Genomic DNA, 15876 nt, shown 5'->3' on the forward strand with positions numbered 1-15876 from the left:
GGCAGGGGAAAAAACCAAGAGTTAAATTTAAATTATTACAAGACGCCAAAGAAAGAGGAGGGCTGGGATTACCAAATTTGAGACTTTATTTTGCTGCTTGTTGCTTAGTCTGGATAAAGGAATGGATTCTATTGAGGAATAAAAGATTATTGGATTTGGAGGGTCACAACCTGAAGTGGGGATGGCATGGATATCTATGGTATGATAAAGTAAAAGTTAATGTGGATTTTAATAATCATTTTATAAGACATCCTTTGTTGAATATATGCAATAAATACAAAACAAGGTTTTTTTCAAAAATACCACTATGTGTTTCAAGTCAAGAAGCATTTTATAGAAGAGAAATGGCTGGAAAAGAGAAATGGTTAACTTACCAAGAACTATTAGAAAATGTGCATGGTGAATATATAATGAAAGAGAGAGAACAACTAATAAAGGAAGGATATAGTTCACAATGGTTTGCCTATTTACAATTGTTAGAAAGATTTAAAATGGACAAGAAAATGTATGGGTTTGAAATAAATAAATCTGATTTTGAAATAGGTTTGTGTACAAATGATGAATGCATAATTGCAAAAATGTATACATTTTTATTAAAAATGGACATGGAAGAAGAACAAGTAAAAGAGTGTATGGTTAAGTGGGCAAAAAAATTTGGTTATAATATACAAATGGATCAATGGGAAAATATGTGGAAAAAAGGTTTGAAATTTACATTATGCTATAATCTTAAAGAAAATTTTTATAAAATGATGTATCGTTGGTATATGACTCCAGAAAAGTTGTCAAAAATGTATAGTAATGTTTCTAATGTATGTTGGAAATGTAAACAAGAAGAAGGATCTTTTTATCATATGTGGTGGTTGTGTAAACAGGCAAAATTATTTTGGGCACAGATAGGTAGGATGATGCAAAAAATCTTAAAGATAAATATTCAGTCAAAACCAGAATTTTTTTTATTGGGTTTTATGGATAAACAAAAGGAAAAGAAATATGGAAGAATAATATTATATATGATCACGGCAGCAAGATTACTATATGCACAAAAGTGGAAAATGGAATCGATACCAACAATGGAAGAATGGCTATTGAAATTAATGGACTTAGTTGAGATGGACAAATTGACATGTCTTATTAGAGAAAAAACGACAGATACATTTCTTAAGGAATGGAAGCCTCTTCTGGACTTTTTGTTGAAAGAAAAAAATGAAATGATGATAATGGGATTTGACGATTAATTAAGATAGACTTTGGAAAAAAGAGAATTTCGTATGTTTTAGGAGACAGGTTTGATACATATTATATACTTATAGCTGATCTGTAACAAATCGGAAGTCAAGTTTTTCTTTTTATTTTATTTTTTTCTGTTGTATTGTTTTTGTTGTATTTGTATTTGTTTTTATAAAAATTTGAATAATAAAAAAATTATTATAAAAAAAAAAAAGGAAACAGATGAAGGAAGAAATCTGATGGGCAGATTCTCCATCAGCTCTATCTTGTAGCCCTCTTTGACTATCTTTAAAACCCACTTCTCCTGGGCAGTGTCTTGCCACTGATGGGAGAGTTGGCTTAGTCTTCCCCCCACCAGCGGTAGCACTACTGAGTCAGAAATGCTGTTGGTTCTGACGCCCCTGCCATGTCTGATTGGAAGAAGACCTGGAGAAAGGAGCTTGTTGGGTTGGAATCTCTATCTGTTCCAAGAGGAGCAGCCACTTCTAAAGTTACGACCTCGGCCTGCGAATCTGGAGCCATGAAAGGATTGAAAGGAGGTGAAGGGGCACCTGTACGTACATCATTATCCCTTTTCTGTGACGTCATCATCTTCTTTTTGTCCTTAGTCTCTACTAGGACGTCCTTCAGTGCCATGTCTCCTAACAACTTTGAGCCTAAAAAGGGGACCGAAGCTAGATTAGCCCGTGATGACACATCCACATCCCAGTGGTTAAGCCACAGGTGCCTCCGAGCAATGACTGCTGCTACCATGGCCCTGCAGGAGAACTGGGTGGAGTCCATAGTCACGTCAGCTATAAATATCAGTGATCTGGAAACTTTCAGCAGAAATTTTCTAACTTGATTAACATCGTCAAGCAGATCCTCCACCCACAGGAGTGCTGCCCTGGCAAACCCTGACGCCTAAACAGAAGCCCGTATCGAAAGGGCATTAGCCTCATGAACATGTTTAAGGGCTACGTCTGACTTGCATTCCTTTGGATCCTTCAGTTGCGCATCTCCGTGCCGTGGCAGAAGAGCATGGGAAGGTAGAGCAGAAATTGGCCCATCCACTACCGAGATCCTAAGGTGCTCCATGACATCAGCATCTAGGACATAAAACTTATTTACATAGTTAGTGCCCTTTTTGCACTGAAGTGTTGAATCCCACTCTAATTTCTTTGTTGCCTTAAATGGGGCTGGAAATGGAAGGCACCTACTTGAGGCTTTGGGGACAGGGAGAACCAATGCACTTTTGGATACTGGCTCTTGCTGCTGCTGCGCTATATTTAATTCCTGAGCAGCCGCTACTTTGCCAGAGGAGGGAAATGCACTTCTAAAAACAACCTTGCTGACCCCAATTCCTCTAGACCTGAACCGTCACTCCATTTCCCATCTTCCAACACGTCTTCCCATTCATCATCAGGCTGCGTCTCGTTGGCTGCGAGCCCATGCTGCCTGCCATGCCCCTGAGCAATTGAAAGGGGACTGGGAGATGACAGTCTTTCATGCTGTTGCACCCCTAAGTGCCTTTTTGAACAAGGGGGATGTATTTCCATCTGCCCCTGTAGAGGAGGAAGAGACATATTTGGTGCCCCTCCCTTTGCCAATTCAGCGGCCAAATCGCCTATCATGGCATCCCTAAGCTGCTGAAGCACTGCAGGGGAGAAAAGGTCATTCAGCAGGATCTGTGATGGTTGCTGCTGTAGAAGTTATTCTATGAATGACGTGGGGGGGGCACTGCGCTGCAACTGAACTAGAGAGTTGACCAAATGCTGCGCGACGGCTTGAATGAATCGACCCTGCGCTGTCCTGATCAGGCCCTAAGCATCTGAGGACAAAAGTTCTAGTTCCCTAGTCATGCTTGGGAGAAGACACAGGAGGTCTGGAGAGCACTGTTGCCATGTTGCTGACAGGGTATAAGCGCTTACTTCAGCGTATGCAATGGGCCCCGCTTTGCTGCAGTTCATAATGGCAGGAGCTGCCACTCCCCTATGTGCTGATATTGCAGGTGATACTGCTTTCCTACACTCCAAAATGGTGGGTGCTAGCAGTCCACTGCGCTCCAAAATGGCTGCCGCTGCTGTTATCTCGTGCTCCAAAATGGCGGGCACTGACGCCCTCCCGTGACTTAGCGTCGCCTCTTCCTACGGCCCCGCCGAAAAACTGGGCCCCTCTGTGGGCTCACCGACCTCGAGACTTTGGGAAGTATTTGCAGACTTAGGCGGGCTGCGAAAACAAGACCCTGTAGATGTCCCTTCAACTGCGTCATCTCCGCCAATAAGCAGAAAAGTGGCAGGAAGCTGGAGCGGGCGGGAAAGGACTGTGTCTGCCGCCAAATGCTACCCAGGCTTTTTAAAATGCTTCTTTTTTGTTGTATCACCCTTTGCTTTATCCATGTCTCACAGGGAGAAAGACAGCTGAGAGAAGGCAAGAAAGCCTTCTACTCGTCCCCTAAGATCTTCATCAGACCCTGGCCTTAATATTCCTTCTTTTTCTCAAATTCATCGGACTGGCATTAGGAATAAATCTTTTTCGGTGGTAGCTCCAACTCTTTGGAACTCTCTTCCGCAGGAAATTCGTTTTTCCCCGTCTTTGATTAGTTTTCGCCGTCAAGTCAAGACCTTTTTATTTCGGTTAGCTTTTGATGTATAATGTGAGAGATAATTGCTTTTATATATTGTATATTGTATAATTTGTCTATATTATGCTATTGTTTTTGCCGCTTAGAATTCTTTGGAACTGAAGCGGGATATAAACTTTTAAAATAAATAAATAAATAAATAAATAAATAAATAAATAAATAAATAAAGCTGACAAAGGTAGAAAACAGACAGAGGATGAAGCTAGAGAGTCTGACAGAATATATATATATATATATATATATATATATATATATATATATATATATAAAAGCAACTTCGAGAGGTAAGAACAGAGGGGAGATAAAAAACGCAATAAACGAATAAAAAGACAGAAAACAGAAAGTAAGGAGAAACTACTGTCCCTTAGTGAGGAGAAAGCCCCATAGGACATGCTTTGAGCTGAGACAGGAAACAAAACTGAGCCTCAGGAAGAGGGGAGGAGCAAGAATTTTTTGCTGAAGCATTTCCTGTCTCTAAGCTGTAGGGGGAGCTGCATTACTCACTTGGAGACCTCTGTCATCCATGAGAGAAATCCATAATATAAATAAAAATAATGTATTTAAGACATTTACATGCCACCTATAACCAAGTTTCCAGGGAAGGAACAATATGAATAAAAGCAAATTAAAAATACATACCATTAAACAGAAAAACACTAACATTTATAAAAGTAACATGGGGCAAAGATAAAACCGATCAGAGTGGGTAAGAGAGCTGCTGGAAAAAAGCAGAAGCCACAGCAGAATCAAGCAAAGATGTTTCTGTTAATATGCAGGTAGCGAGAGAATCAAAAAGAAAAGGGTCATGAATAAGAGCAAGTTTACTAACTACAAATCGACAGTTTAGCAGATCAACAAGAAGGAGCTATCTGATTGACACAGCAAAAATGAGCAATATGTGGACCAGGATTGGAGGAGATGTCTCCAGCTAATAACAAGCATTTTGATAACAGAGAATCAAAGAAATCCAGCCATGACTGTCAGATCTCTTGTAGTCTCTCTAGGACTGGGCCGGGCCAGCCTTACCTTGCACTGGGGTATGATAAGCTTGTACAGGTGATCAGTGTGCAGGAAGGGGAACCACCGGAGCGATTTCCTCAGGAACAGGAGCAGTAGCTGAAGCAAGAGAAAATTTAAAAAGAGACCATTAAAAGAAGAAAGCCTTCAATTCCCAACTCACATAGAGAAACAGCACTAAAACTAATACAGACATGGTACTGGACCCCCTCAGGATGTGGCATATAACTAAAATTGGATCCCCAGAGTGTTGGCGAAAAGGGGGAGGGATACAATCCTACAAGCATATGTGGTGGGATTGCAAGAAAGTAAAAAAAAATCTGGGTAGAGGTGCAAAATGAAACGGGTAAGATCGCTGAACAAGTAACGCCAGAATTAGCACTGTTACAATTATTCATAAACAAAAACACTAGGCTGCAAAGTAAATAATTTGTTCGTTTTATGTTAGTAGCTGTCCGTCAAGTTACAGCCAGATGTTGGAAAGATTTGGTGAGGGCATCAATAGATGGTATGGAAAAATATGGGAGATAGCACTGCTAGAAAAATTAACACAGAAACTGAAGATGAGCAAAGGATTATAAAAGACACACAAAACGTTAGCAGCCATTTACTCTGTTCGCATCAAGAGCTGATAGTCCAAGAACAGTACCTACCCCCTTCGTGAGACTTGTGGAGATCATAATTACTGTCTGTATGTACTATGAGATGAGTGAGAACGGTAATGAATTACGGCGTGCAAAACATAAGGTTATGGACAAACAGGTATTTGCAGTGATGTATGGTGGGTGGGGAGGGGACAGATGTTATGTATAAGGTGTATAAAAATCAATACAAATTATCTGGAAAAAAGAAGAACGTCAATTCTTACAGTAAGAGTGAAAAGCAAAGCACATTCGGGATAAACGGAGGGGCTTTTGGGCAATGTTAATCATTCGTGAGGGCAAGGCAGAAAGAGAGAGAATGAAAATCAGCTGCAGAACACCGGAAGAGGAAGATAAATTGATGGAGGAAGAAGGCAGGAAACAGCCAATTGTCTCTAGATCTAGCCCAATCCAACCATCCCCTCCCTCCCAGCTGGGACGCTGCTAAATCAACCCTTGAGAGGATTCTGCCCTTTACTTGCCACCTCCCATCTCTTACTTTCTGCTGGGCTTCACTGGTCTCTTGCAGAGCAGAAGACTTAAGCTCCTGCTGGCGCCCACTTGCTCCAAGACTCGTGCACGGTTCAGGCTTGCCCATCCATACCACTGTGGCCTGAAAGCAGATTTGCTTTGTCTGACCGTCTTTGCCCTTGTCTTCTGATGTCAACAGATAGTTGCGCCAGACAAGCCCCTCTTTTTGGGTTACGAGAAACAGACGGGACACCCAGCCAGCTTCACCAGCACTGCCCTTGGAACCTTCTGCTGTGCTGGCGCTTGCTTCTGCCTGGACCACATTTGATACTTTCTCTTCTGGGGATCTCAGCTCAGCCGTTGCGGAGCCGTCATCCTTTTCTCCAGAAAAGATCCTTTCATTGACTGTGGGACCCCTGGAGGGTCTCTTTTCAGGAATATGAAGAACTGTCGCGTCCTCAAAACAGAACTGCACACAAGGCCTTGGAAGAGTAAAAAGGGAACAGAAAGGTGGAATGAGTGCCACTCCAGTCCAGCCAGAGATGTGCAGACAGAAAGAAATGTAGCTGAAAAAATGGAAATGGACTGCCTTCAAGTCGATCCCGACTTATGGCTACCCTATGAATAGGGTTTTCATGGTAAGCGGTATTCAGAGGGGGTTCCCCATTGCCTCCCTCTGAGGCTAGTCCTCCCCAGCTGGCTAGGGCCTGCTCAGCTTGCCACAGCTGCACAAGCCAGCCCCTTCCTTGTCCGCAACTGCCAGCTGGGGGGCAACTGGGCTCCTTGGGACTATGCCTCTTGCCCACGGCTGCACAGGTGGCAGGGCACGTGACCCCTGAGCCACTCACTGTGGGGGTGATCTTTAGCTGGCCCTTGACACCCAGGAGACACGAGCGGGGATTTGAACTCACAGACTCTGGACTCCCAGACAGGCTCTCCTCCCCACTGTGCTATACCAGCTGTTAATGTAGCTGAAGAATTATTTATTTATTTATTAAATTTATACCCCACCTCATGGCCAAAAGGCCCTCAAGCCGGCTTACAAAAAAAAACATGAATATAACAATACATCAGTAGAACATATGACTGCAGAGTCTCGACTTTTTTTGTGTAGGGTTCCTATTTGGGAGACCTTTCATGTTGACTACTATACTGTTGCCAGTTTTTATTCTGTTGTTAATTTCTAGTTTATGTATGTTAGTTTAATGCGTATTTCCAGTATATATTTTTATACTGCGTTTCTTATACTCCGAAGCTGCTTCAAATGCCCATATAGTAACAGTGAATGCCAAGTGTGTATTGTTATTTAGCCAAAATGATACCATCCATGCACCAGAAAAGAGGTATCTGCCGGCTTGAGGAGAGGGGAGTACAAAGTTTGCAGAAGTACAACAACAAAAACTTGAGAGAAAATGGAGGAGGGGAGACTCCCAATGGAATTGAGGGGGGTGCTTCTGTACAGCAGCATTCCACACTGCAACATTTCGTTGCAGGTCCTACCTGTAAATAAATGTACAGTGTTGTTTAATTTTTTGTTAAAGCAAACTTATTTCAGCATGTGACTGAGGGGAGGATGAATGAGATTCCAACACACTCACCATTCTAGATGCCAGTCTATCTGGCCTTAAAGTTGAAATTGGTTTTCTTAAGGAAGCAGTCTCTTCCCCTCATAAAAAGCAGGTGTATGTGTCAAGCTGGCGTTCTTAGTTCAAGATGCAGAATGAAACACACCAGGTTTCACTGAGATCTCTCAGTTACAGTCTTCTGGATTTGCCCTATGATTTATATTAGTTCCCCACTTCATAAAGTGGGCATCTTAAAATTTGTGCTAATATGAGAAACCCTAATACCAGAAAGAAAGTCTGATTTGAAAGACTTATTATTTATTTCACTTACTGACAGTCAAGGAAATCCTTAGCTCTCAATAATTATAATTTACTGCAAATACTCAATGAGTTCCAGATCAGTTTGATTGGCACAGTCCTTGGGGACAACTGTGCCTATAGGTCTTTTTAACAGACACAGTCCTACCTAAGGGTTGGGTTAAACAAGGCTGTATACCTTTGTTATACAGACAAAGAGGGATGCTTACCTTGATTTCCTCTCCTTGACATACTCGTGTGACGGCAGCTGCTGCCCGGAAGGGAACCCACTTTGAAAGAATTGCTCCATTACAAGCTGAAATATTTCTACTTGCAGGAGGCACCCTACAATCAAAAAATGATGTGCCATCAGTAATTAAGCAAGTAATTTGAGCAAAACTGGATAAAAAGTCATCGATGTGAAGTAGTGGGTATTGCAAAAGGTTTATTTATTTATTTTTATTATTTATTTTGTTGCATTTATATACCGCCCATAGCAAGTAGCTCTCAGGGCGGTAAACAGAACAGGATAAAATACATACATCATAATAATAAAATCACAAAACATATAAGATGCAATGAAAACAAAATACAATTAAACAAAATATAAGATGACAAAAGGATTAGTATTACAAGATTAAAAAGATAAAAAGATTAAAATGATTAAAATGCCTGGGAGCATTAGAAGGTCTTTACCTGGCGCCGGAAAGATAATAATGTAGACGCCAGGCGTACCTCTTCGGGGAGGCTATTCCACAACTCGGGGGCCACCACAGAAAAGGCCCTAGATCCTCAAGACTCACTTTAGCCAAGTCTAAAATGAGTAATTGTACTCTCTATAACCCTGTCTTCAGTCTCTTTCCCTCCTCCCCATCCCTGTCCAGTATACTGCACATTTCCTGAGCAGAGACTGACAAATGTGGCTTAACTATGAATCCTCCTTCAAACTTGTTTAATGCCCAGTAGCCCACACTTCAAGGACTTTCCACCTGTGGCCGCTGGAGACAAAGTTAGCAATCTTTATGCTTTTTAATATGTTTTTTTTTTTTTAAACCAATGTTTTTTTAACCTTTTTTAAAAGATGTTTTTAAAGCTTTTCTAAAAAAAGGTTTTTAAAGTTGTTTTGTTTTGGTGTATTTTAGGGTCTGTTTTTATAATGTTTTGATGTGTTTTTAGCGCTTTTGTTTGCCGCCCTGGGCTCCTGCTGGGAGGAAGGGCGGGTTATAAATCAACTTATAAATAAAAATAAAATAAAATCTGTTTTCAAAGTCAAAGTGACAAATAGGTTTATGGACTCCAGTTGTGGAAAACTTGTGTGGGGGGGGGGTTGGAGTGCAAGTTTGGAAAGGCACCTCCCTGCTGCCCCCCAAAAACACAGTAGCGGAGGGTTATATATGGATATATCGTTTGTGCTACCAGTGAACATTTTCAGCAATTGAGGACAACACACCCTTCACGATATCCTTCTGGCAAACAAGACTTGTCCTGTTCTTGCAGCGAGGCATGTTTTTGCAACATGATGCCTTGGGAGGCAGCCCTATTGCTTTTTTTGCACATGGGCCCCTCCCAGAGTGCCTCTGTCTCTACAGCCAATCAAGTTGCGCAATTCCCAAGCGCAGGGGAAGTCTCAGCAGCAGAGAATATGCCTAGATGACCAATCATGGGGAAAGCCCCCCCATCCTTCTCTGACCAGCCTAACCCCCTCGAACACCAGGGCAAGCTCACAGAAAAGTTCCCCACAGCATAAGGGCACATGGCTGGCAAATTAGTGTCTGAGGTGCCTCTTATCTGCTCACGTAGGATACACAAGCTCTTGTTCACTTGTTTAAGATAATGGCATTAATTAATTAAGCAAGCTCCATCAGACCTCCAGTATTTCTATTTGCAGTTTTTATGTTTATTTTCTCTTTCTTTTTCTTTTCTTTTGGACTGCTGACAAGAAGTCAACTTGCAGCTGGACAACAGATTTGACCAAAGTCTGCTTCCTTCTCTTTTGGGAATGAAGTGCTTCTTCCTGATCGAGCCCAAGGCCAGCTCCATCTTTCAGAAGTCTGCCATTAGTGGCCAGAAACGGAGACTATCCTGAACCTGACATTTAGTAGGGAGAACATAAAACCTTTATGTCCTGCAGAACTCCTAGTATCTTTGTCGCTAGTACTGCATAGTCCCTCCTTCATTTCTCCTCTATACCACAGAGTTAGATCTCAAAGCAACATTTAACAATGGAACCGATTTGGGACGTACCTATCAGAGACGTATCAGCAAACGGTCTGCCATCCCTGTGGAATATCATGCAAGGGAGTGTTTTACTTCTGTCTTGTAACTGGAGGGAGCCATTACTGGACCACTCCAGGAATCCAAGCAACACCTACCCATACACACACACACAAAAGAGAGAAGGAAAAAGGTGAAAACAATGACCAGCCCTCGGCATAAAAAGACATGGACAAGCAATGATTAATTGATGCTACTCCCACACATTTTCTAGGGATATCTTAGTAATAAAATAATAAGCATTTGTGTAACAAAGCTGGAGTGTGCAAAGCACTTCACATGCAACGTCTCAGTAAACAGTGGTCAGATGGTCACTCTTTCTTGCAGCTTTTAGGAAGATGAGTCCAGCACTTACCACCCGAGGCTGAAAGCTGTTGGCAGATAAACTGCAGTAGGACCAGGCCAATCTGCAATTCAGCTCCTGGGCACTCGTGCTGTAGATCTCAGAGACAGAGTTCAGTTGCTGCAATGGATTGAAGTTTTCCCAGCATCTCTTGTCGGCCAGAGTATACAGCTGAGAAAAATGTGGAATCTGACATGGTGGCTCCAGAATCTGATACTAGGAAAGGATTGAGAGAGAAGTGTTATCCAACCACTAGGATATGGGAGCTCAGGGTTACAGGAAGGAGAGTTACCTGCTCTAAGGGGCAGTGATGCTTTTCTGCCAGGATCTCTTGATGGATGTTTCTTTCCTGTTTGCTGAGTGGTACCAGAGTATTCAGAATAGGAACAAAAAACTTCTCTGCTGCCCCCAGGGCTTGCTGGCTAAAGCAACGCAAAAACTGCTGGTGTGGAATGAAACCACAGAACCTAGAAAGAATTATGGAAGCATCAGCTCCTTCAAAGTTAAAACTTCCGGAAAACACAAATACAAACAGCAGGCAGATGGAGACAGTGGGGCAATATTAAGTGATAAAGATGTGGGGTGCGCATGCACATATTCAAGGAAACTCTAACCTGAAATAATCTTACACAACTGGACATTTTACAGCTATAAGGAGCTTCTGCTATAAAGGTCTTTGATTACTCTTTTGTCCTTTAACATCTTCTATGTAAATTCGCAATAGATGGTATTCAAGAGTTGGGTCAGGATTTTAATCTGCTATGAATTTTGAAAGCATTTAACATAATTTTTTCTTTACAAGGAGCTGACTGCAGAAATCAGGGCTGAAGTATTTAACTGGCCAATCAGTTAGACCAATTAATTAAAAAGCAACCTCTCTGATCAACTAAGATCGTGCCCTTTATCAGGCAGCTGTTTTGTAAACAATATTATTAATATAAGAGACTTGTATTGTTAGTACAGTGATGTAAACTGCAGATGACAAGTACAATTTTAAATGAGGCATTCCTTCTCCTGTTATGATGTATTGCCTAATCTAAAAGCAAATAATGCTTCTTGTTTCAGAAATATTGCTGTTACCCATATGCAATTTAAAAGATTCATCTATCAATTAAAGTTGTTTTACCCAGACAGTAGCCCTATAGGAAACACACTGCCTTCTTATGACCTTTGAAAGTAGAAGTTCTGCAGTGATGCAAAACATCCACAGATATCCTCAAAAGGTTTAAACTATGGGCTATGGCATGCTCCCTTATTTCCTAATATTTGGAGGCAAGGAGAGCTATGGGCAGTATTCAAATGAATAGTGGTACGCGCCAAAGAATTATCACTTGCGCAACAGGACTTCACCCACCACCACCCGTGCCATCCCCAAATCTGATCTGGAGAGTTGGGGGAAAACCTAGAACAGTTTTAAGGGGCATGTGGGGACAGAACGTTCCACTGAGCGAGGAGAAAGCCTTCCATTGACGGAACATTGACCTTAGCGCTTGAATACAACCCTTCCTTTTGTCACCTTCTCTCTCCCTGCAAACATTAGTGAGTAAGGAAGCACATCACAGCACAAAGTTGAAACCTCTTGAGAATGGCCATGGATGCCTTCCATCATTGCAGAGCTTCTAAATTCAGAGATCCCAGCAGAGACCATTTTCCCCCCATAAAGTTACACCTGTAGTTGGAAAATAGCCCCAAAGCATAGATATCTGACCGAAGTCAAACCTGCACTGCTTCACATTGTCATGTACCATCCGTTAAAGTACTCACCTCTGCTCAAATGTCTCAAGCAAGCTGACCAGCCACAAATAGAATGGCAGGCTTAAATTAAAACGCAAAAGCAACTGAACATAAAGGTTCCCAAAGGAGGCTACAGGATGATATAACGTGCTGCCTGTGGAAAATCTCTTTAGGACCACAGTGCTGTGCAGACAAGCTGCAAGTACAGGGGGGGAGGTAGCCAGGGGTTTCTGCACAAGGTGGACGTCTTGGAGCTGAAACACAAGCACACATGTTAGCCTGAAGGAAACAGCAAATTCTTAAAACTATCCTACAGTTTCTGCAGAGAGATCAAATGCTTTCACCCTGTATCCCACTGACCAAACTTTGATCCTTTGAGGTTTTAAGGATCACCATGAAAACAGTTCAGGCAACAAGACAGAAAATGCTCCTCTATACCTGAACACCCCCCCACCCCCCAAACAAACATTTCTTTACGCAGGTCAGATGCAGTTCTTGCCTTGACTGCGCTGCATCTGGGGCTGGACAATTATTATGCCAGATCCCATCACCTCCTTAAAAGACCAGCTCTGCTTTTGTACGGCATTTACCACAGAGACTAGAAACTTACTCTCAGCAGCCCATCACCTCACCTCTACAAATGCTCCTGGTCGGAGCCCACAGCCAGAATTCAACAACTGCTGATAAGCAAGACACAGAGTGAACTTGTTATCCAGTTCATAGAGCCCAGCATGGGCATTTAGCATTTGGGTAATAGTGCCCTGGAAAAGGGATAGAGAAACATGATCAACAACGTGCCCTGCTTTGGAGAATCCAAGGACTTTTCTCTAAACCTTTGAAGGCTCAAGATGCAGGAACCAAGTTCAGGGCAAGGCTCTCTCTGTACAGGAGACACTTCTTGCTTACCCTATAAGAGATAACCGTGGACTTCCGAACTGGAACCATTATCTTCTCCTCCAGCTCCAACAAGCTCTTAAGCTCCACGCAGGCTTTGGTGGAAGCAGACACAGCTGGATTTCCCTCTAAAGTACAGTCCAGAAGCTGCTCCTTCACTTGTTTCATACAATAAAGGAGAAGGCGCGAGGAAGAGCTGGTGTTGAACACCCTCAGTCCAGACTCTTTAAGGCAAGCCATTTTCAGAGCAGTCACAACATACCTCTGCCCCAGCTGTAGTGCATGATGCCAAACCAACTGGTGAGACTTCTAAGATGGAGAAAAACAGGAGTGTCAGAATTCAGCATGCTCAGGAAAAATATTCTTCCACTAAGAGCCTTGTCCATCAGCCCAATGCATTCTATATCCTCAAAGCTAGCTACGATGCATCTCCATCGTGCACCAGACATTTATGGGCCATGCTGGCTGCGCAACACCCCTAAGATGACTGTACTACCTAACAACTTTATATGGTGAATTTGACCTTATACACAATGTGTATATTTTAATATGAACTTTTATGTAGAAAAAAATATTTTAAAATATGGATAAGAGATATAGCTCTAACAGATGCCGCAGGCGAACTGTTGTCCTAGACATCTTACCTGCACTAATACTGGGACACATACTGTTGAATTAAAGCACTTCAGGAAGAGGAAAAAGAAGGTCTTGTGGTGGATGTGGAGAATTGTGCTCAGCCTGCACACTTCACCTGCTACATTCAGCTTTCCCATCTTCTTCCACTGAGGCCTAAAAGGAAAGATCACCAAGGTGGGTCCATCTAGTCTAGCATTTCGTTTCCAATAGCAGTCAACCAGGCACTCCCAGGAAGCCCACAAAGAGGTTGTGACGGTAAAAGCCTTCCCTCGCTACTGAGGACATTCAGTGGTATACCACATCTGAATATGGAGCTTCCATTGAGCTATCATGGCTAATAACCATGAACAACCACTCCTCTTCCATAAATCTGTCCCATCACCTTTCAGTAGGGGAACCAAAGTAGGTATACCACAAATGCATCATACAATACAATCCAGAATGAAGCCTGGGAGTAGACTACCTCTTAGGGCCAGAGCTGGCTCTCTTCTTCGTGCAGGAGAATTGGCTCCACTGCCATCTGAAAGGTTGCCTTGAAACTAAAGCCCAGGAGCTATGCCCCTCTCCATGGACATTTTTGGTGCTCACCTTCATGGGGCAGACATACGACAGAAGGGTCCAATAAACTGCCAGGCAGACAAATCCTGGATCTAACTATTTATTTAATATTTATTTTATTTATTTGGTTGCATTTATATACTGTCCTTAGCGAATAGCTCTCAGGGCGGTAAACAGCATAGGGTAAAATACATATATGGCAATAATAAAATCACAAAAACATATATGACATAAAAACAAATACAGTTAAACAGAAAATAAAAATAAAGACTTAGTATACAAGATTAAAAAGCTAAAAAGATTAGAGTGATTAAAATGCCTGGGAGCATAAAAAGGTCTTTACCTGGCGCCGGAAAGATAATAGTGTAGGCACCAGGCGTACCTCTTCGGGGAGGCTATTCCACAACTCGGGGGCCACCACAGAAAAGGCCCTAGATCTAGTAACCACCCTCCGGGCTTCACAATGAGTTGGTACCCGGAGGAGGGCCTTCGATGACGAACGAAGCGAACGGGTAGGTTCATAGTGGGAGAGGCGTTCCACCAGGTATTGCGGTCCCACGCCATGTAAGGCTTTATAGGTCATAACCAACACCTTGAATCTCGCCCGGAAGCAAATAGGTAGCCAGTGCAGGCGAGCCAGAACAGGAGTTATATGCGAAGATCGACTGGTCCTCGTCAATAATCTAGCTGCCGCATTCTGCACTAGCTGAAGCTTCCAAACTGTCTTCAAGGGCAGCCCAATGTAGACTGCATTACAGTAATCCAATCTCGAAGTTACAAGAGCATGGACAACTGAGGCGAGGTCGTCGCCGTCCAGATAGGGGCGTAGTTGGGCTACCAAATGGAGATGGTAAAACGCATTCCGTGCTGGAGCTCTGTGAAGGCCCTGCTGCCCTGAAACAGTTAGGACTGGAACTGTGGGAGTCTCACTGAATGGGACTAACTACAAAGTTATTTGCATAACCCTGCCTTTGATGTAAGTAGGAGTAAGCTACGCCTAATACTCCCCATCACTGAAGAAGAATTACCCCTTCTTTTCTCAAGTGAGAGTTTAGTTTCTCACCCTTTCAACTGAACTTTTACAGGAGGCAGCAGCAGTGATCATCTGCTGCTGCTTTCTGCAGAAGTCTGACAGGAGAGAAACCACTCTCCTTTCTCCTCCACCCCTTCCCACCCTTACGGAAGTGGCTAGTAGCTTCTTTCATAGGGCAGGAGGCAGTGGCAGCTATGAGGTGCTTCATGCACCTTCTGAAAAAATCTAACACAGAGGCAAGCACCGCTCCCATCTCTGAGTTCTTTGCGTGTGTTGTAGCACTCAGAGAAAGGTTGAGTTGGTGGCAAACATAAGTAGCGGGTTTGGCCATTAAATCAAGCCAAATGTTGAGGCCTACTGCCGTCAATAATCTTTACAACAACTCCGCCAGCACTCTTTCCCCAGTGTTGCAGATAGGTGGGTGAGGGCGATGAGAGACTGTGGCTTTCCTAAAGCTGCTTAGTGAGTTCATGGCAAAGATAAGATTCAAGCCATGACCTTCCCAGATAAGACTATTTACCACTATACTATACAACCTACATAAATAACAAATAGCAACA

General features: G+C 42.7%; 1 protein-coding gene across 5 annotated transcripts in view; it reads right to left on the reverse strand.

Annotated features, from left to right (window-relative positions):
- CTC1 (CST telomere replication complex component 1) overlaps positions 1-15876 on the reverse strand; it is a 48425-nt gene that overhangs the window by 26782 nt on the left and 5767 nt on the right. For 4 of the 5 annotated variants that reach the window (XM_061638305.1, XM_061638287.1, XM_061638279.1 and 1 more), the window contains 10 exons: positions 13734-13878; positions 13102-13398; positions 12828-12956; positions 12226-12449; positions 10754-10928; positions 10474-10677; positions 10089-10212; positions 8075-8189; positions 6011-6464; positions 4880-4969 (listed from right to left, as the gene is read on the reverse strand). In XM_061638305.1, the coding sequence (XP_061494289.1) occupies positions 4880-4969; positions 6011-6464; positions 8075-8189; positions 10089-10212; positions 10474-10677; positions 10754-10928; positions 12226-12449; positions 12828-12956; positions 13102-13398; positions 13734-13878 (1957 nt within the window). The remainder of the gene's footprint in view (positions 1-4879; positions 4970-6010; positions 6465-8074; positions 8190-10088; positions 10213-10473; positions 10678-10753; positions 10929-12225; positions 12450-12827; positions 12957-13101; positions 13399-13733; positions 13879-15876) is intronic. The other variant, XM_061638315.1, reaches the window with a different exon arrangement.

The sequence above is a fragment of the Rhineura floridana genome, chromosome 1 (genome assembly GCF_030035675.1).
Source record: "Rhineura floridana isolate rRhiFlo1 chromosome 1, rRhiFlo1.hap2, whole genome shotgun sequence".
Classification (NCBI taxonomy): Eukaryota; Metazoa; Chordata; class Lepidosauria; order Squamata; family Rhineuridae; genus Rhineura; species Rhineura floridana.